The sequence below is a fragment of the Eriocheir sinensis genome, chromosome 67 (genome assembly GCF_024679095.1).
Source record: "Eriocheir sinensis breed Jianghai 21 chromosome 67, ASM2467909v1, whole genome shotgun sequence".
NCBI lineage: Eukaryota > Metazoa > Arthropoda > Malacostraca > Decapoda > Varunidae > Eriocheir > Eriocheir sinensis.
This window is the reverse complement of record NC_066575.1, coordinates 5957723-5980134: the sequence shown is the minus strand read 5'-3', so window position 1 is coordinate 5980134 and position 22412 is coordinate 5957723. Positions and strand designations below refer to the sequence as shown.

Genomic DNA, 22412 nt, shown 5'->3' with positions numbered 1-22412 from the left:
TGGATCACGGCGGTGCGACCCGAAGGCCTGCACCAGTCACGCTGCGCACACCCTCACAATGCACGAAGCAGAATCGATGCAGGATTACGGGACTGCCACACAGCTCCCCGCGGACTCTTGGCTGCCCCGCCGCACCACACGCTATAAATAAATCTTCCAACAATATCGAGCTTACCTGAGGACGTCGGCGTGCTGCCTCACAGCGTCCCGCTGACTTCTGGTTGCCCCTCCGCCGATGTGCAGGTTTTGCCTCACCGCCGCCTGGGTTCACCGCTCAGCAAGGGACCATTCCTCCTAACCCCCCAGCCTCCAACCAGATTAAGTTCCTCTTAGTTCATCACTGTATCCATCACTAGAAGCTCTACTTTTAAGGTTTTAAGAAAAGTGGAAATATATATGAAACGTTTATTACGATTTAGGAAAGCAATTTTGACAAAGGGGCGAGAATTTTTCAACGGTTAATTTTGAACTAAACTACCACCAAAACATTTTACATCATAATACACTTTTATTTGGCAGTCTATTCCAAGCGCTGTTGACGCGACATGTGATTTAATATGTGAATGATTCCAATGTTCCGAGGGAGGTAGGACCGATACCTTCAATGCGCGAGACCACGTAATTAGGGAATACAGTCACGCATCAACACGATGCAATCTTATGGCAAACCAAAGCTCGCCCATGATGTTGGAACACCTTGTGTCCTGCTTAATGACAAATCAATAGGAAGATAAGTACAAACCCAGAGAAAACAAAGCTCCTCAGTTGATTTCCGTTTAAACAAGCAGATGAGAACTGTCTGCGTCAGGAGAGGTGGGACGTTGGTGGTGTTGTTGTTGGCTCAGTCTGCTGCAGCTGATTATTATTCCACATGTCAGGTATTGGTTGGACTTGAGTGGTTCACTTACTGCCGATTAAAATCCCGCCCGAATGGTGAGATGGTAAATTGCTTCCCATTCCCGCTTGGTAACTCACCTGAACGCCGATCACTTCTCAAGAGCGACGTGAGAGAATTTACTTCAAATAAATCAAATACTTCCATCATTACTCCATGCTTACATCCAACAAAGTCATTTATCTACCGCAATTATTGATCTTGTAGACACCAACTGGCCACGACATAACAGAAAATCAGCTCGAATTTTGAAGGGGTCACATCTAATAAACCAATAAGTAATACAGTATTAATCTTAAATATACAGTGAATGCATGGGTTGTAACTTGTTCCATCAATAATCGGCAAGACAATTTGTAACCTTGAAGCCAATGTAAATATTTATAATCAGGATGCACTAGTTATTAATTTGTCCGCTACAACCACATGCGTCACCGGTTAATACAGTAACAATCTCTTCATACTTGTTGGTTTCATTCTCTGACTGTCGGTACGCAACGATACATACAAAGAGGTGGGATCGAGGAGCCCCACCCCATGGGAAGTACAAAATGCTAAGTGGTTCATTTAGCAATAGTAAGTAATGCAGTCTGGCCGGCCGAGCCCCCCCAGAGGGAAGAACGACCAGCCGACCCAAGCGTTGTTTCACACTATCAAAACAGTCTCTCTACGTTGGTCCAGAGAGATCAAGCAAGTCCCACTGTTTGTCACTTTGTCTCGGATGGTTGTTGGGGAGAGCAGACACACTCGCCGGGTAGCCTGTGCAAAGATTGTTAACCTACCAGCCGGGACTGCTCCTCAATGGTGGCGAGTCACAAATGCACTGGGAAACAGAGGAAACTAAGACTTATCGAGCATATCAGTTCGAGTTGGTCTTTTTTTTGTTATTTTTATATAAAGAGGCAGCAGAGAGGCCGAGGGGCGACCGTCGTGGTGGTGAGGCGGCCTGGAGTAGTAGTAGTGTCACTGAGGAGCTCCCAGCCGCAGCCTCGACTACTAGTTAGCCACGCTGGCGGTGTGATGAGTGACTTGTGAGGAATGGTCGACCCTTAGGCATCATGACGTAGATTAGGAGTGAAGAGGGTCGAGTGGCGCGTGCTAAAATGGGTTGCGTTCATCAGTTTTGGTCGCCGCCTTCATTAGCATCTTCCCCTTCGCCCTGCGTGTCACTCGTCCAAAGCGTCAGGTTGTCTCGTAACAGCTGCATTATGAGTGTGGAGTCTTTGTACGAGTCTTCATTCAGCGTATCCAGCTCCGCGATTGCATCGTCGAATGCCTGTTACAAGGGGGAGGGGAGGGGGGAGAATTAGTAATGAGGGGGGAGGGAGAATTTAAATACCTTGTTCGGACTAAAACAAGGGTATATAAAATCTCTTCAATACCCCTGAAATACTATATATTGAATCAAGTTCACAACCCTCGCACTAAATTATCAATTATCAGCGGCGAACCATTGTTAGTAAAGATAATGTAACTTACCTCTCTCCTCCACGTATGGTCATGCCTTACAGATGACGTTTGCACCATTGCTTAATCACTACTTTTACTACACAGGTCACTTAACCAGCAACCTACTTACACTAGTTAGTGAAGTACATAACCAGTGAATAACACTAGCCTTCCAGACTCACCACCTGGCATGAGGTGGCGAGACGGACTAACCATTCACACAGTGGCACGGGGAACAGGAGAGCAACAGGATCTCACTCCCAGAGTCATAGATCAGCTATTGAGACCACAAACAACGCCAACACTGGAGAATTTAAACTTTTCCACAAAGGTTTAAGGACAAATTTCGACAAACGTTTAACATGCCCCATAACTTCTTATATTATCTTTTCTATGGCAGTCTCTCCCGCCAACATTAAGAAGTGGGTTAGTAAAACACAAGGGGCTCTAAGTTAAAACTAGGACTATAAACCTAGCCAGCTGATGCCATGAAAACTCAGTAACTCCATGCAGTGAGGGTAGGAGAAAACTGGGTTAGCGGGAACGTGGGCACATCAGTAACTGCAGCGGCATGTGGGGTCACGCCGTTACCTGTTTAGCTAAGTGACACGCTCTGTCAGGAGAATTGAGAATCTCGTAGTAGAATACGGAGAAGTTGAGGGCCAGGCCTAGCCTGATGGGGTGGGTGGGCTGCATCTTTGACTTGGCGATGTCGAAGGCCTCCTGATATGACTTCTGGGAGTCGTCAACCACAACTAACAAACAAAAAGTCAACAGAATTACTGCCAACGACCGAAACACTTGGCAGCCCCTCACTCAACCCCCAGTGCTGTTGCTCTCCGTCACCGCCTGCTCTGAAAAAGTGAAGTTTAATACCTGTTTAGCTAGCTGGCATGCCTTATCAGGCGAGTTGAGGATCTCGTAGAAGAAAACAGAGAAGTTGAGTGCCAGCCCCAGCCTGATGGGGTGGGTGGGCTGCATCTCTGCCTTGGCGATATCGAAAGCCTCCTGGTAAGACTTCTGGGAGTCGTCCACCACACCTAAACAAAGAAATCAATGGACTACATACAAGCACACCCCAAAGGAAACTTGAATTTTTAATCGCGGTACTAAACTTACCACTTGTACTTGTCTGACCAAACCCCGCTCCTCCTTCCCCCTAACATATAACTCACCTGAAACTACTGAAATCTCTGAATAACGTATCACTGTTACCCCTTCCCCTCCCCCAACCTGCTGTCTTGGTTAACGCCGTACTGGTGGCTCATTGTAAACTTGACCCAAGCCTGTGGAGTAACATTATCCACCTCGGCAGCGCTGCCTGGTCCGCCACATCCACGTCCACTCTGCACACCCCAAGGGCAGTGTAATAATGCAACGCATACAAAACTCTCCTCTGGACATGAAAGCCTCGCGCGCGGGCTCACGCACACACTTCCTGCCCCACTCATCTCAGTCGCTGGCCACTCCACTAATGACGTCACCATGTTGCAGCCACTCTGCGGCCGCGAGACTATCGGGTGTCCTCACCAAAAGAAGCTCAAGAGTCCCACTTCCTCTTCCCAGCTATCTATGACAATAATATTACTACTACTTCTAACACCCAAGAAGCTATTACTTTATGAACAGCATAGTGTGTGCGTGGAGCCGCCCGAGGCGTGTCTGCCAGAAGACAAGACACCAGTACCCGCCCCGAGCAGACTCGTGGCGCTCCCATTGCCTAACAACTGCCCAGTGCTTGAGGTGGACGCCAAAGCATCAGAGCGGCCGGGCCAATGTTCCGGTCCGCTGCCTTCTTGAGTATTGTCACAGGTGAATGCGGGCAGGACGCCGCATCGCATTCCGTGGGCGAGCACTTTGGCCATCAGGACAACGCCCGAGACCCGCCCCCACCGCGGCCTCGCAACTCCCACGTGTCCCGCCCATGCGACAGGCACGGCCCTGAGCCACTAACATTTGTAAAGAGGGTCACTCAGGCAGCAACACCCACAATACTGCTACTACTACTTACCCGCTCGAACGTCGCCGGTGGCCACCTCAGCCAGGTACCTATAGTAGTCGCCCTTCATCTTAAGGTAGAACACCTTAGACTCCGGGTTTGAGGCCTTGGGGATAAGGAACTTGTCGAGGAGACCCTGGGGAAGGACCACAACACCACGTTACACACTGCCTCCACATGCCTCACGGGGCACCCTTGACCCAACCCTGTAATAGCTAGTCATCCTTCTGCTACAAGTTAAGATCTAATAGAAAGATTCTCACAAATACCTCCCACACTGCCTTAACATAAATCATGGAGAACACCCTTCTATCACCCAGGAAAAGCTGGTTGTGGCAACTGGGACAAGTCTGACTATCCGAAGAGGTTTCCCAAAAGACCTCACCCTTTCCCCCTGCCTATGCCCTGGACAACCCGTTTCTAGACCAAACAGCAAAGAATTCGTGCTAATTATTAAACCAATAAAGATCTGAAATCGAAATCGAAAATTGAGATGTCTACAACTGTTGTTTAATCTAAAATACTTGCTTCTTGTCTCTCCCTTCCTCTGGGCGCTTCTTTGCTTTCTAGATCACGCGAGACTATGTTGGGCCACACTTTTCTCTTCAGGGAGAATGGCAGGTTGCTATTCACGGTACTACTATGTTGCCAAAAGCGCTCCATGCCATTCCTATTATCATTGGAAGTTTATTTTCGTGGGCTGAGTTTGCACTGGTTGTTTGTCCTGTACAAACATTCTCCCCTACTCGAAAGTGTTTCGTTCCCGATCATTATTTGTTGTCTTGCCAATTGATTTTTAACATTACCTTCGTCTTCATATTTAACTATGGATCTTCATTCAGTGCCGTTGTATTTTACCAGCAAATTCATCAGGGCGATGTGCAATCTACAATCACCATTGCTCCTAGATAGAAAACTAAAACCTAAGAACCGATTCATACATTCAGTACATAACCTTCTCGACAGGCCCACTACTATCACCACCTCCCTGCCCTCCACTCATCCCTCAACCCACACACCCCTGAACAGTAGTGAAAGCGGTATTTTTTTTTCACCCCCACACTAACTCAAACATGCTCCACCAACCACACAACTAACTTTACCTTCACCACTAGATTAGTGGTGAAGGTAAAGTTCCTATCACCCCTTAACTTACACCCCCGCGCTCTCTCTCTCTCAGCAAGTGCGCCGTAACACCTTTCCGACCCCCCCACCCCCTCGGCAGCCATGACGACGCCCCTTACACCGAACACTTGGGCCAATCATTATTTTTAACAGGGCGTGATTTAAAGACCGCTAACCTGACATGTGCGTGTTCGCCTATTTTAACACCTAACTAAAAATTAATAAGTAACACTAGAAAAAACAACAACCGGGGAGTATAAACTGCTTAAAATACATACAAATCTCATAATCTATTCGACACTAGCTTTTTTTTTTAACTTTCATTTCATAGAGGAGTTTCCTATAAGTTAAGTCTGGTGCATATATTTTTGGCTGCGCGTGGCTGCAGTGCTAATCTCCGTTGCAAGATATACGTAGCTAATTCCAAGGACCCGTTCTAACTAGCGAACAAAACCTACCTTAAATACATGCTTTGGTACGCCTGACCTGGCAACGCACTAAAACCTCCTAATACGTACGTGATAATCAATAGTTTTCATTCCTGTCAAAACACCGTCAAGTAAGTTTTATAAAGACTTCCCTGCTCAGTATAAGGGTCGTATTTTAAAACATTTCGTCGCCCAAGTTCACATATTTGACATGGCTTTCGTAGGAGCTGTAAGCCTTTCCAGGGGTAGTTTTATGACCCTGGTGGTAGTTTGACCCTTCTTCTGTACCATGCACCTTAAAAAACACTCATGAAAACCAGATTGATCCCCTCTTTGACCTTTAGAAATAGTTGATGTGAGAAGCCATGGTGTCTTAAAATACGGCCCTAAGACTCCTCTCAACCGACTTCCCTGCGTAGAATCCCAAACCTGACTTCCCAGCCTAGAAACAAACCTGACTTCCTTTCCTGAATACCACATGTCTTCCCTACCTTGTATGAGTGAATTCATGTGCCAAGTATAACAAAAAACTTATTTCCCACCCACAATGACAATAACTCCCCTACCTAGTGTCCCAAACCTTTCTCTGCCTATAATCTCAACCCGACTCCCCTACCCAGTAAGACAAAGAATAACTACCCCTACCTAGTTTCCTTTCCTAGCGTCCCAACCCTGACTTCCCTACCATGTATCTGACCAGACTCTCCTTCCAGTTCACCATGTCCAAGGCCTATGAGCTATGAGGTACGCGTCTCGCCCAAGATAAGTGTGGGATAGAAGACGCCTCAGGCACCTCTGTAAACCCTGCCAAGTCCGAGTCTCCTCAAAAGCAGTTTCAAAGTCGTGCAATTACAAAACAAACTGGTCATACAAGGACAAGCAGGACCCCCCCCTCCTCTAGCCCGACCTGGCCTAGTCCAGCCCTGCCTACAGGACGCCCTCCCTGATACGCTTTCTCTTACACACACACACACTTTCTGATATGTACGAGCACTCTTGCACGTAACCAGTGTGTGTGTGTGTGTGTGTGTGTGTGTGTGTGTAACAATCCTTATGAGAAAGCCAAACAACTATGAATAACTCGAAAAGACATCGCAAAGGATCCCTGTTCCCTCCGATACACGCATGCAGTCCCCCTCCCGCTCCCCCCTTTCCCTGGCCCCGCCATAACCCCCCCCCCCCCCCCCAGCCCGGCTCGCCCCCAGCAACAACGAACAAGACGTTAACACTCACCAAAACATCCTGGCAAATTTCCCTAAGCTCTGTTTCGACCTGAAAAGAAAAAGGAAATGCGTTAGAACATTAATTTTAGAGTTTAAAGTCATTAAATACCAAACATCAAAAGCAACTCTCTCTCTCTCTCTCTCTCTCTCTCTCTCTCTCTCACACACATTGTCTTAACTTTCGAAAAAGACACCAAACAGTCACTTGAACCTGTTAACACACACACACACACACACACACACACACACACACACACACACACACTCCGCCGCCTCATAACGGCAACCCTGTACAGCTGTTACATTAGTGGCACCACCGCGCCACCCCCAAGACCAAACCAGCCCAGCAGCCTCCCGCCCTTCCTTCCCCTTCCCGGCTCACCTTCTCTCTGTACTCCTTTGCCATTTGTTGTTTTCGTTCTGAGCCCTCTGTCTTCTGTTCTATGGAGGAAATAACGCGCCAGGAACTTCTTCGGGCCCCGACAACATTCTTGTATGCTACTGACAACAGATTTCGCTCTTCGTTGGAGAGCTCCACTCCTGCGGGGGAAAGGAAGAAAGGGAAGCATTAGGAGTGGTGGGCGGCAGGCGGGAGTGAGTGTGCTGATGATGGCTGATGGATGAGCGAGGACAAGCAGGAGAGAAAGCGTGAGAGGTTGGTCTAGCCAGGGTGGAAAGGAAGAAACTTGAGGACCAGAGGAGGAGGAGGAAGAACCGGTGGGGAGGAGGAGGAGGAAGAACCGGTGGGGAGGAGGCGGCGGAAGGCCCACTCAACTGTGTGTGTGTGTGTGTGTGTGTGTGTTACTGTTCCCCCTCCAAGTTACCGGCCGCCATATAAAGCGATAGCAATTAAAAGAGAATAGAAACTGCCAGCTGTAAATTTAATAACGTTATTTTTAAACCTTGCCTTATAAGTAACTGTTCTGGAGGGAGGGACTCATTCTCTTTGGCTGACTGTACAACCTCCCTCCCTCCCTCTCGTGTGTGTGTGTGTGTGTGTTTCACCCCCAGACAACAGCCACTTGCCGGCCCTAGCTAGACACGTATTACGCCTTGGTTCGTCGTCAGGTGGCAGCCATGCAGCAGTTAGGCTTTCGCACGAACCCCACCCACCCACCACAAGACAGCCCGACTAACGACGCACTCACCACCACGCCACACCACGCCACGCCTCAGCTTGGGCCATATTTTTAAACATTTCGGCGCCCAAGCACACAATTGACAAGCCGTTCATAGTTGTTGGCATTTCCATAGGTAATTTTCAGGAGAACCAGATTGTTCTGCGCCTTTGGGATTAGTTCATTTGCGGCTAGAACATTTTCGGCGTCCAAGCGTACACATTTGACAAGCCTTTCGTTGGAGTTGTCATTTCCATAGATATTTAATTTTCACAATAACCCGATTGATCTACTTTTGCGCCTTTGAGAATAGTTCATAAACGACTAGAAGACCATATTTTCAAATATTTCCGCGCCCAAGCATGCATTTGACAAGCCTTTTTTTTTTTGTAGTTGTGGGCATTTCCATGGGTAGAGTTTTCATGAACCCGACTGATCTATTGCACCTTTAGAAATAGTTGATGTGAGAGGCGGAAGCGTCTGAAAATAGTGACCTAAGCACGTTCACTCTTACCTAACTCCACATCATTCCAGTACGTGTTCATATCAAGGAAAACACGACTCTGGAACACCGGACAGACCTAAAAGAAAAGTATAACCAGTTTCTGATCTCACTGCTGGCAATACTTTCATTCCCCGACTTCGTTCTGTTGTGTATTTTCTTATTTCTCTCTCCTAATACTTGATTGTTGGAGTGGTGGGTACGGATTGGTGAATACCCCCCCCCCCCCTACCTTTGCAACACCACCATTACCACTGTTACTACTACTACTACTACTTCTAGACAGCAACTTACACTGCCAACTTCAACCCTATAACTGGAACTACTGTTATAATGCCTGCTTTTGCTTCTGCTGCACTCGAGTCTACAGTTGCAAATACCACTAACTGTCATTCATTATCCCAACCACCACCAGTAATACAGTCCCTACTCCTACTACCTACCACTTACCACCTGGAACTCCTACCACTGCAACCCTCCACTTAAAACTACCACTGTTAACACTTTTTCACCATTACCGCCACCACGACCAAAGTTACGGTCCTCACTACTACCACCATACTACATAGCGTCTATCACTACACATCTCCCCACTATCACTCATCCTTGATGCTTCTCCTTCCGTGATAGTTTTACAAAAGCTAACAAACCAAATAACAAAACGTTTAAACTTTTTTTTTTAAACTAGCAAATGTAAGGATGCTTGCTGTTCACGGATTAGCTTTGCCACTCTGGATGGTTTGGCAACTGCAGTTACTAGGTTTTGTTTCGGACTTTCTCTGCTTTTACTTGGTAACATTACAAGCAGAGAATGGTGTTTGACAGCGGTAAGGCGATCCTAAAGGTAGATTGTGTTCCCAAGCATTTCCTTGGTCCGTGTACTCGTTTCAGACAACTCCAAAAATTCATAAAAATTAAACTTCAGGGCTTCTTGCAGTGTTTTGGAAAATAAATGGGAGTATAGGGCTATGCACATTTAGCAGTTACAGATTCAAAGGGCCAGATATGACGTTTCTTTTTAATATATTTTGGTCGCTATCCAGGAGTCTACCCCACTTTGGACAACACTGTTCTAGCCCGTGCTGCCGCCACTGCCTGCCTGTCAGCGCCATCGTAACCCAATGTAGGATACGATAGCCACTTCATGAACACCATTCCATTCAATATTTTACATCCTAGGGTAAAAAATTGAGTAGAGGTTTGCAAATAACTCGAAATAACGATTCCTTAATTAATCATGATTTTGATTTTTTTTCTTCAAGTATTATACCTTGGCTCAATTTTCCACTAGCTTCATCCTAATACGAGTACTAACTGGAAGGATGAGTACCTCCCGTAATTGACCCCCCTTTCGGCCACCTCTTCAGATTCTTTACAGGAGCAGCAAGTAGCGGGCTTTTTTATTATTGTTTCCTTTTTTGTGTGTGCCCTTGCGCTGTCTCCTTTGCTGGAAAAAAAAAGTGAACATGCCATGATCACCCCCGTACTAAGCAATACTAACAAACACATCTCCGTTCACGTTGACACGAAGCATTTATCTGAACCCCTTCAGTGCTGAAATACTAAGGCCACTAAGACGGATTTCCTTGCATTTTTTTTCTTCACATCACAACCACTTTTAAAAGGGTTGGCACTTTTAGGTGACATTGCATCCGATACATCTAAATCAGTTTTCTCCTTAAACATTAAATATTTAAGCATAAGCATTGGCGGTTTACAAGGCATTTTTCTGAGTTGGTTGTGTGCACTTGAAGCCACAGTGTACTGCAAGAATTTCCATTAAATTGGAAGTGGCGGGCGGCCCATTGATTAACACGAGGTCCGAATAATGGCATCAATGTTCTTAAAATCACACTCCAACTACTTATACAAAGGCTGGCAAAACTTTGAGGAGTCTTCATGGCCAGAACATTTCATCGGGTCCTTGCCTATTACAGGATGCAAGTGTGTACATGAACCCGTGTAGTCAAGTGCTAGGAGAACGAGGAGCAATGAGTCTCGACCTTGAGGCGGCGGCTTCACCCCTCCCCCGCCCAACTCCACTAATAGTCACAATGACCCTGCATGGCGGGATTCAGGCTGCCTCAGAAACCCTTCAACGCCCCCCCATCCCCCACGAAGATATCTACATACAGCGTGCACTCCAGCATGCCACACGCCTACCATACCTACACGCCGCGCCACACCCACTCACGAGCTACACACTCAAATATCGGTCTTCTTCAATGCCTTTAAACACAAGTATTAGGATTTTTTTACTTGGCCGTTGGGTCCCATAATCAAAGCACACCCTCAGGGAGAAAGTCACTCCGGCAAGATCCACTACCAATAACTGTCACTAACCGGATAAGCCCCACGTGCTCCAACTTCCTGACCTACTGAGATACCGCGACAACCTGGGCGCCCTAATACCCAATAAGTTAAGAGGTCACTGCCACGCCTGTACCCTATGTCCACGACTGACCAGCACGCCCCTGTGGCAACCAAATTAAGGAAGTGCAGCGTCTATATCTACTAAAAATGACATGACAAGTGTTGTGGATGTGACACCTACCCGATGATACACTACAGTTGTCAAGTGTTGGTGTTGTGGTGAGTGAGACCACGTGTGCTGTCATAGGTATGGTGCGTAGAGACAGTGACTGATAGCAATGAGAATATTATATTAGATCAAAGCATACACAGCAGCGGACTCTTTCTCCAGCCTGTACTTGCCTGTTTCTGTGACCTGCTTCATAGCGGCGGCCATGTCATCATATCTCTCTGCCTGCTCAGCAAGCTTGGCCCGCTGTACTTGTTCCTCCTTATCTCCCATTGTGTCTGAAAAGAAAAAGAATGTGACGTTAAAAAAATGCGGTAACCACTCAGTTTATGTAGCTCAACACTGACACACACTTCTCCCTCCCCCACCCCTCACACACACACACACACACACACACACACACACACACACACACACACACACACCAGCACAAATATAAATACAAATAACGGTTTCAAGGATGTAACTTCCCAACCCCCCAAAAGATAAGCATTAACCTGTTGAATAGACTGGACATGGGGGTGGTGGTGGGCGCCTTAAATATTTACTATGAAAACACTTAAGCGAGAATTGAAGGAGCCTAGACCAGTTATTTAGTTCCTGTGTAATACATGGACATCAAACCCACGCTAAAACCAGAGCAGAAAATGCAAATAAGGAACAAGACACCACCACCATTCTCCTTTAAATTCTAGAGTATTGAGAGACACTCCTTCCGTATGAAACTGGGCTTTATTACCACCGCTGCAGACAAGACCAGGCGTTGGTTTAGTCAAACTCGCTTTGGTGTAATTCAATACAAGCAAGTTTCACCACTCAACATTCGGTTCATGTCACCCTGCCCGCGCAGTGGCTTCCAACACCACAACTATACCCCACCAAGGCGCTGTGAGGACTGAAGAGCTAGAATAACTGCTCAGTGGTGATGCTTGTTAGAATTCCAAAAAACCCGATTTACTAAATATCTTATATGGCGAGACAACCTAGCTGTCTCTGAAATATCCATTCAAAGAAGAGCACAACGGGGTTTTGTTTTACTGTTAGCTTAGTGCCGTTTAACAATGCCATACAGCTTTAGGTAAAGTAAACCGACTCATTTAGTCGCTAAGAGTGTGACAAGTGGGGGAAGGCTGGGCACAAGGTTGACTGCTAAAGATCATCCAGCCTACACCACCCTCTTACCTAGCACTGCCTATATAAAGGTTATATTACGGACAGGCACAAAATAATATTCATGAAGCAATCTTATGGCGAGCTATAGCATCGCCACTCCCCTAAGCACAGGTATGCATCTGCTACACTAATAACTGAGCAATAAATGAACGATCGCTGCAAAAAAGTTACCCACCGAGATCGTAAACGCTAGCAGACTCCTTTGTGGGGGCACGTGATGAGTGGCCGACAGTGTGAAGACTTTAACAGTCACTAAGACTGTGCACGCAAACACACCAAAGAACACACTGACAATTACACTATTTACAAGTGTGGCCTTTACCCGAGGGCTTGTTTGGGGCGGTGCACCAACACGTTTGTCCTGGTCCGGGTGCCAGCACTAAGTGCTGTGCCTTGCCACACGTGGTGCTTCCGTTCTGAACGGCGTGAAGGCCCCTCCCTTCCTAACGGTGGAAGAAGCAGAGTGTCATCACTACTTGCACACACTGTCTCGGACGGGTAAAGCAGGATGTGCGCCCCGGTACTGCCCTGCTGCGGCACAAAAGGAGACCTCTCAAGAGAGGCCACTAGTGCTTCGCCCCCCACCCCCCTCCAACAATATGGCAGCTCCACCCACCCAACCGCGCCCCCTGCAGGCCACGGAACGCCACGTTACACACACACAATCCTCTAGTATTAACTTTCCCTCTATCCACCATGTTCTCGCGTCAGTTTTCCACAGCTATGCCACAGCCAGCGGGAAGAGATGGAGGGCAGGGCTCATCCTGTCTTTGTTTTCCTCCATTGCATTAGTGTCTCCACCATGCCTGCCTTAGTTGTTTGTTGAGGTAGTTTACTTGCACTTGCTAGCCTTTTTGTACAAAACCCACTCTTCCCAGCATACTGGTAAGTGTAGCCCCCTGGTAGCAAGCCTGGTGTTGTTCAAGGTCTCTGCGGCACACTATCAAGGGCGTTATCTCGTGTCTCTTCGTCCGGATGAAGAGCACTCCAGGTTTTACTGCCGTCACTGTAACTCGAGTTAGTGTATGATTTAGTTATTCATTTTAGAAGGTTCATTAGAACGTGCGTGTGTGTGTGTGTGTGTGTGTGTGTGTGTGTGTGTGTGTGTGTGTGTGCGCGCGCTCTCGCGTGCATGCGTGCTTAACAAATTTTATATTGTGTGAAGATCGTACTGTCCCATATTTGATCACCTGTAGATCATACAATTCCTGAACCGCGAGTACATTTATTCCTATGGACGGTTGATGGTTAGGGAAGGTGTTCCCTACATCAAGTGCTCGGTTTCAAGATTCCTAACATTGTGACGTGAGGGGTCATGGTAAATACCTACCAGGGCGTTTCGGTTATCACGTTCAGACCTTACCATCAGGGTCAGTGGTCTAACAAGCCCGACACTGTCAGTCAAGAAGCACTATTTTAGGGCATACCAACAGTTAGCCGAGGCAGGTGACGGTGCAAGGCCACTACGACGTAATACAACTGCCGTGGTCAAGATATGTTAATGCGACACTGCTTTACCTTGATGTTTATGAGAATGATTGCCTTAGCAGGTGCAGTGGATAACGGAAATGGTATGGAAACGGAAGACAGGTAGAAAACTCGCTTAACACAGAGGTTTCATGAATAGAAAACATTAGATAGGAAATTAGACGTGAAGGATGACGAAAAGTCCTGTGTGGTGAAATTCTCTCTCTCTCTCTCTCTCTCTCTCTCTCTCTCTGGTGTGACTGGAGGGGACATAATCTGGTGTTTGACTGACTGGAGGGAGGGGAAGACAGGTGTGTGACTGGCTGGAGGGAGGGGAAGACAGGTGTGTGGCTGGCTGGAGGGAGGGGAAGACAGGTGTGTGGCTGGCTGGAGGGAGGGGAAGACAGGTGTGTGACTGGCTGGAGGGGAAGACAGGAGTGTGGCTGGCTGGAGGGAGGGAAGACAGGTGTGACTGGCTGGAGGGAGGGGAAGACAGGTGTGTGACTGGCTGGAGGGAGGGGAAGACAGGTGTGTGACTGGCTGGAGGGAGGGGAAGACAGGTGTGTGACTGGCTGGAGGGGAAGACAGGTGTGTGACTGGCTGGAGGGAGGGGAAGACAGGTGTGTGACTGGCTGGAGGGAGGGGAAGACAGGTGTGTGACTGGCTGGAGGGAGGGGAAGACAGGTGTGTGACTGGCTGGAGGGAGGGGAAGACAGGTGTGTGACTGGCTGGAGGGAGGGGAAGACAGGTGTGTGACTGGCTGGAGGGAGGGAAGACAGGTGTGGCTGGCTGGAGGAGGGGAAGACAGGTGTGGCTGGCTGGAGGGAAAGACAGGTGTGTGACTGGCTGGAGGGGAAGACAGGAGTGTGGCTGACTGGAGGGAGGGGAAGACAGGTGTGTGACTGACTGGAGGGAGGGGAAGACAGGTGTGTGACTTGCTGGAGGGAGGGGAAGACAGGTGTGTGGCTGGCTGGAGGGGAAGACAGGAGTGTGGCTGGCTGGAGGGAGGGGAAGACAGGTGTGTGACTGGCTGGAGGGAGGGGAAGACAGGTGTGTGACTGGCTGGAGGGAGGGGAAGACAGGTGTGTGACTGACTGGAGGGAGGGCAAGACAGGTGTGTGACTGGCTGGAAGGAGGGGAACAGGTGTGTGGCTGACTGGAGGGAGGGGAAGACAGGTGTGTGACTGGCTGGAGGGAGGGGAAGACAGGTGTGTAACTAGGGGGTGAGACAGGTGTGCAGACTAGAGATGGTGTCTGAAGCAGAAGACAGTAGTTGTATGCCACTGAGGGTGACAGGCGCTGAATAGTATGCAAGGTGACTGGCAAGGAGACAGGCCTGACTGCTGAATGAGACAAGTCAAGAGCGAGCGTGTCAGTTTTTCTGGCGGTAATCTCAGATCATCGCACGTGTAACAAGACAGGATTATAACACGTAGCTGGCAAACACGCGAGACAGCGCTGCCAGGGTTGAGGGACAATAGGTTTACGAAGGCCCATTATTCAGAGAAAAAAATAAACAGAAGGCATCAGTTTAGGCAAAGGAGAATCACTGAACACTTAGAAAACGGATTCCAGCGGCACTAAAAACAAGTGCAAGAGAAAGTTCCAACAGGACTTCGCAAATGTCAACCTCTTATAGACTTTGTGTGCATAATAGTCTTGGTGTGTATCATTAGCCCCCTGGCCTCTGTACTTAGCTGACAACGGCCTATATAAACTAACACGCGAGATGACAACACTGATCAGGGTCTTGAGATGGTAATGCAAGTGAGGTTATTACAGGAGAGCATCACTGGGGGGTGGGGGCCCAAACTAGAGCGAAAGATCCAATGCCAAGAAATTTAGGCCATCGAGAAAAATTATTGCAGCAGGAGCATCAATGGTCCTTGAGTGGAGTGAACGATTCCAGGGCAAGAAAACAAGGTCATTCGGCAGAGACAGCTTACAAGGCACCGAGAGAAAGTTGCGGGCATTTGTTTAACACTTCGCTCTGCCTCCTTACCGTATACAAAAAATTATATGAAGGTGAAGCAGCGAGCTTGCCAGCCTACCTCTACCCTTTGCTACCACCTGCCCTCACGCCGTGTCTAGATGAAATTTCCTTGCCTCGTTGTCGTCTTGTGTTTCAAAGAAATACTAGATATGTATGCGCAACCCCAGTAAGCCAACACGATGCCTTTTCTTTTATCCCTAGCAAAGTGACTGGGGGTAGTACGAGAAATTGAAGATGCGAGGTACAGGGAGGGAAGCAAAAATACAATACAAGGATTTACCACCGAGATATACCACTTTAACAAATCTAAGCCGGCACAAAACCTATCCATCTTCATCATCTACTACCTTCACCACAGACCTTCCCTTATTCACTTCTTTATCCCGACTCTTCATATACGGTATACCTTCAGCAAACCACCACTGCCCTGACTAGACCTTCCCTGCCTCACTCCTTTCCCTGTCCCGAGACGCTGTGGGAATGGAGGCTGGTTAGACGGAACGAGGAGACCGCCAATAAGAATAGTACTGCTTGCTGTTCGTGATATTACTGGATCAAATGAACGAGAAAGGACGGTGAAGACGAGTAGATTGTGTTTTCCAGGCTCTTAATTTGTCATCACTTGAGAAAAGGCGGAAGAGAGAGGGAGGGAAGTAATGAGCAACGAGATAGAGCCGACGATGAAGACTCAATCCGACCTCATAATAAGATATCGTGAGGAGTCTTCAGTTTTGAGGTTCAAAAGATGTATGGAACCACTTGAGAATAAAATGGAGGACAGCAGGTAGTTAGTTCGAAGCCCCACCCAAGAACAGCTCGTTTGAAAAGGGGGTTTGCCCACTACGGTCTTGTAGAAGCAGTACTTAGCGGGCGGGCATTTATGTTGCTTTTTTTCTGCCCTCGAGCCGTTTCCTTTACCATAAAAAAAATTGTAGAACAACTTAGGGAGGAGAAGTGGTTGGAAGAGTTTACCAGGGCAGAATATAACGGGGAGCCCTCATTGAAGTCTGAATGGTGGTTCTGTGGTGTGGATGGCACAAACAAGTGGAGAATAACAAGAATATGATCCAAGGAGCAAATACCTTGAAAGTGACGGACACAAGCCTTTCTAAGACGGAACAAGGATTCAGAGAGCATGCATGAAACTTTAGTTCATAAAACTGACGAACAAGCAACTTAACGAAATGACTGATTAAGAATCGATATTGGACGCATGAAGCTCGAATAAAGTTAAACTGACGGATCGTTGAATGCAAGGGCAAAAAAATTATACAAGCTGATGTGGGCTACTTCAACGAACATACAAGTCCCTTTAGAGAACAAGTATTGAGAACATTGATAATTGACGACTTAAGAGCTTGATAGTTCTAATAAAGGCCGGGAACCAGAATTATGGGGGAAGGTGGAACGAGCACAAACTACCAAGGAAGAGTTCTCTCTCTCTCTCTCTCTCTCTCTCTCTCTCTAACATTATCTTGCACAGCCACACACACATCCTCCTTATTACATGTGCACACGCCCATCCGCCCTACACAAACCTACTTTAAACTTAATACACACGCCTACACAAACACACCCTACATGTGCACACACATTCCCATCCACTCACACCAACATTCAAGACCATAAATGAAAATATAGGGAACATGTATAACGAGTGGGCGAATAAAACTAACCTTTTTATTCAACGCCGAGGAATTAGTGATGATTATATCATCCATAAGACGAACACTCGAATGGAACGCACTTAAAAACGCATGAGAAGATATGAGATGTCGCAAAGAGCAGGCACAAGATTAGTGCCAAACATGAGATCAAAGTTACGAAGAAAGACAAGAGAAGGTTCAATTACCAACACTACCGAGAATAGAGAATATATACACTACTGAGAACAGAGAATGTGAGAAGGAAGTGAGATTCGAGAAGTGAGAATAGAGAATGAAAACAGGAAAGTTAGATGAGAATGGGAGAATAAAAATGAGAATAGAGAAAGAATTGGAGAGAAGCGAATGAGAAGTGAGAAAAAATGTGATATTGCTATATATATAATACAAATTTGTCGAAGGATAAGACCGACATTTATGACTATAGTATGCCAAGACTTTCAAGAATGTTACGTAAAGAAAAAAGATGTGGAGATTAGAGAAATATGCGAGGAAATTATGCTTTTTCAGACAGATCAAGAGACCAATAGCACATGTTACCGTTAACCTCGTGTATGCCAAAATTAGTTTAAAAAATACGTTTAAAAAAGACATCCCTACAAACTTGACTCAGTGGAAATACTGAGTAGGAACATACCGACCATAGAATAATAGTTATGGCGGATGTGATGGTGGCAGAGGTAACACGCACACACGTCCATACGCCCATCCACTTACACATGTGCAACCCCCCATCATCCCTGTGCACCTCCCCCCGATATTTCCTAAAACTAACCCCTGGAACATGTGCACACGCCTTCTCAGACACGTCCACCCCCCTGTACACGTGTGCACGACCACCCTTCCTAAAAGTGCACATGCCATCCAACACAGCTACACGCCCTTCCACACATATATCCATTCACACGTGTCCACGCCCACTAAGTTTTTACACGCACACGCCCTTCCGCACACTTACACACGCCCATCCACACACACATTCCTTCAACCGCGCGCACACCCATCCAAACTTGTCCACGCCCACTAACACACACACACGTACACACGCCCATCCCAAATCCATGTGCACACAAGCCGGACGTTCCACGCACTCCGTACACACGCCCATACGTACATACACGCACACAGACATCAAAATGAGACCTCACCAAACCACCCCCCGCGCACGTACCCACGCCCTCGACTATTCCATGTGCACATAAGCGGCTCCACACACGCCCATATGTACACCCAACGTACACACACACGCACACGAGACGGCAAAATGAACCCGGCCGCCGCCCTCTTCATGCCAAGGAGAAAATTACCCCAAAATAACCCCCGGAACAGCCCGACCTCACCCCACGCCCATGCCCACCGCCGCCCTCAGCCCCACGCCCCCCGAGGCACACACTCCCCCGGGGGCCAAGAAAAGGCGGAAAATGTGGGCCGCCCGAACACCGGCTCCCCGTATAACACCCGTCCGCCCACGCCCACCCGCCGCCCGCACACCCACGCCCTCGCCCGCGCCGCCCCAGCCCGTCTCCTTACCTGTGTTATAAAATAGGTGCTATATACACAAATATAAAGTATATCCCGGGGCAGCGTGACCCTCGCACTACCACACCCTCTTGGCGACTGGAAGCTTCGCGGCGCACGGGGTCCTCCTGGCCGGCCCACGGGCGGCTCAAGCGAGCTTCCAACACTCGCCGGGGAATTAATGATAAACCCACACCAATGAAGCTTTCAAGGATACTTTCGATCAAGAAATTAATATGAAAAAGTAATTATACGTATTTGACTCCATACATGCAGTGTAATGCAAGTGCTCAAGTATCAAACGAGCTTCCAACATCAGCCCAGAATATAATAATAGAGCCTTTAAAAGAACATTTCAGTGCATAGATTCGATTAAACTGTTCATCTAAAGACATAATAATATATAGTTTCATATATAGAAGCATTCACGAGTAATTACTAAAACATCAAATGAGTTTCCAACCTCAAATGATTTTATCAATCAAAAAGAAAACTATTGTCGAGTGGTAACATTTACATCTTCAAACTATTATCTATAACGCTAGGACACTGATCATGCGTCATTGCAGGGGTACAGGGGGAGGTTTAAATAAATATGACTGCGGTAACTCTTTTCAAACGGCTATGAGCGCCACGTTTGAGGGGAGGCACCTTGTGAACCCTTCGCCCTTGCCTCCTAGCTATCACTGGCTAACTTAATAATACCAGTGAATGATTACAATACCTACGGGCTGTTTATGCTATTTCTTTCTGATGGAGACATTTATTGTGGTCACTGATCGTCATTCATTGATAAGAACAATACTTCGAATGAGGAGTTTATGAAGTTTCAACTCTATATATTGATTGATTTATAGTTTATTGTTGCAAGTAAACTATATATTTGTCCGCGGCGAGCTGTCTAACGAGCTGTGCAACTGTAACCCGCTGTTTCATCCCCTGTGTAGTTATTAAATAGTCGTTAAATCGTTATCTCCTCACCAAAAGAAAATATCTAGAGCAAGGCAGTTCTTAACCGCCTCACGTCAACTCTTTTCAACGGCCAGAAAAGAGATCAACCGGGTTCTCATGATCGTGTTTTTTAGGTTCATGGCACAGAAGAAGGGTCAAACTACCACCAGGGTTATAAAACTACCTCTGAAAATGCCCACAACTCCTCCGAAAGTCTTGTCAAATATGTGTGATGGGGCGCCGAAATGTTTAAGAATATGACCACGTACAGCTGACCCAACGACCCACACTTGTCGGGGTCACGCACTTGGAACTACTACAAGAACCCCGATCGAAAGAGGTCATGGCTACCTTCCTATATCTCCCTTCTTCGTCTACATCCTGCTCGTTATATCAGTCCTCCGCTTCATCGTCTATGCTTCTTACTACTTCTTTATGTTTGTTTATGAATAATATTGGGATTGAGACGAGCCTTTTTTTTCCATTTGACGATACTCAAAATTGCTCTCCTTCCTACGACTTGCTCCTTCTGTCTGTAAGCACTATAACTTCTCTTCCTTCCTTTAGTTATTTCATTCGTTGCTACACTAACCTCTCCTGGTCTAAATTAATTAACGCCCATCGAAGCACCACTTATATTACTTGAGGGCTCATAACCACACATGCAGAGTGGGCAGTCACCTCGTTGTGTATCTAATTATATATAGTTGATTGACCACTACTGTAAGCCAATTGATGTCCATGGGAAGTTGATATGCCTGGAAATGTTACCTGAGAGAGAGAGAGAGAGAGAGAGAGAGAGAGGGGGGCGTGAGGCAAAGTTTGAGTTACCCCTTACGCCATTTCCTAATCCCTTTGAGTTACCCCTTACAGTATTTACTTTTTATTATTTAGTTACCCCTTCATGGCATTTACTTTTCCTCTTCAGTTACCCATTTCGGTGTTAGTACTACGTTGAAACTTATAATTGCAAGGTAACTGTGGTGAAGCGGATGCAACACACACACACACACACACACACACACACACACACACACACACACACAGTATATTGTCAGATACTTCCACCCCTCACATTAACTATTTTCAAAGGCCAAATAGGAGATCAGTCAGGTTCTAATAAGTGTTTCCTTCAGGTTCATGGTACAGCGGAAGGGTCAAACTACTGGAAGGATCATAAAACTACCCCTGGAAATGCCTCAAACGCCCACGAAAGCCTTGTCAAATGTGTGTGTTGGGCCCCGAAGTGTTTAAAGAATGGCCCCCCTCCTCCTCCTCCTCCCCACACTCGCTCAGGTGAATGACTCGCACTCCGGATACAGTTACTCACGCCCCGCCTTCATTCCTGCCGAAGTCATTAACTCTCCGCCTCATGGCACAGCTCATAATTACAGCTTTTATAGGGGGAGCGGGGGGGGGGGGGAATTGAAAGGAAGGGACGCCCATCAACTCACGAACTGGCATGGATTATACGTGTTTATATATGGGGGGAAATAGAGGGTAATCTTTTTTTTTTTTTTCCTCTTTACCCCCCATCCCCTCCTCCCCTCTTCCCAGGTGTCCGCTAATATGTCCCTGTGTGTGTATTTACCTATAATATTAAGTAGTTGTCGCTGTTTTTTTACATATTTTTACACGGTTAAGTCAAGCTGGTCAGATCCCGTCTCTAGACACTGTTCAATCACACTATTCTTAAAAACTGTGATTATCTTTTTTTAGTACACAATTGACATATCTTCCCGTAGTAGTACATTCCATTGATTTTTTTTTCTAGTGTGTTGATTTTAGTCTATGCTACACATTTATAGCCTTGATAGCAAAAGATTAGTCGGAGTAGTTTTTTTTCATCTTTTTTTTTTCATATTCGTGGTGCAGTCTTGTCAAACTATCACAAGGCTCATAAAACTATCCATGAAAATTTGTAGTAGTAGTAGTAGTAGTAGTAGTAATATTGTTTTCATGCAAAAGTGGGCAGGATGCGGAGATTGGCAAACTGTCATTCTCTGCTTTTTACCTTAACAAGCTTATAGATGATTATCCCAGCGAGATAGGAAATAGGACAGTTAGGATGCAAGAGCGTTTCGTTCCTTCAATGCGAGGGCTGGACAATTAAGGGCTGTTATGGAGGTGAATGGAGAGGTAGCTGACCGGGCTATCTCGAAACCTACGAAAAGATTATTAAAAAGTCTCTCTCTCTCTCTCTCTCTCTCTCTCTCTCTCTCTCTCTCTCTCAACTATCTTTTCCTAATGCCCTTTATCTCTTTCTGTATTCCCACACTTCTTAACAGGACCGAAGCAGGCAGTTGTTGATATCGAAGTCAGTTTTGAGTTGCTGTATATAATAATTCGATTGTTTAGTGGGTCA

The 22412-nt window shown here is 46.8% G+C and overlaps 1 protein-coding gene and 1 long non-coding RNA gene across 11 annotated transcripts; one reads left to right on the top strand and one right to left on the bottom strand.

The window, feature by feature from the left end:
• Positions 1-391: 391 nt before the first annotated feature.
• On the bottom strand, positions 392-19276 carry LOC126987999 (14-3-3 protein zeta). 3 transcript variants are annotated; one of them, XM_050845726.1, is made up of 7 exons: positions 19109-19276; positions 11455-11559; positions 7502-7659; positions 7130-7168; positions 4356-4479; positions 2936-3099; positions 392-2171 (listed from the first exon to the last, which is right to left on the bottom strand). In XM_050845726.1, the coding sequence occupies exons 2-7, from the start codon at positions 11552-11554 to the stop codon at positions 2013-2015; spliced, it is 744 nt and encodes a 247-aa protein (XP_050701683.1). In that variant the 5' UTR covers positions 11555-11559; positions 19109-19276; the 3' UTR covers positions 392-2012. The 3 variants fall into 3 exon arrangements, with proteins under 3 accessions (XP_050701683.1, XP_050701682.1, XP_050701684.1); XM_050845725.1 differs by lacking the exon at positions 2936-3099 and adding an exon at positions 3221-3384 and having other exon boundaries at positions 19109-19275; XM_050845727.1 differs by lacking the exons at positions 2936-3099; positions 19109-19276 and adding exons at positions 3221-3384; positions 12630-12651.
• LOC126988000 (uncharacterized) lies at positions 12777-19089 on the top strand. 8 transcript variants are annotated; one of them, XR_007741370.1, is made up of 5 exons: positions 12777-14330; positions 14388-14481; positions 14542-14669; positions 14940-15035; positions 15130-19089. It is a non-coding gene; the product is annotated as an uncharacterized LOC126988000 (long non-coding RNA). The 8 variants fall into 8 exon arrangements; XR_007741369.1 differs by having other exon boundaries at positions 15098-19089; XR_007741367.1 differs by having other exon boundaries at positions 12777-14266; positions 14940-19088.
• Positions 19277-22412: the final 3136 nt, after the last annotated feature.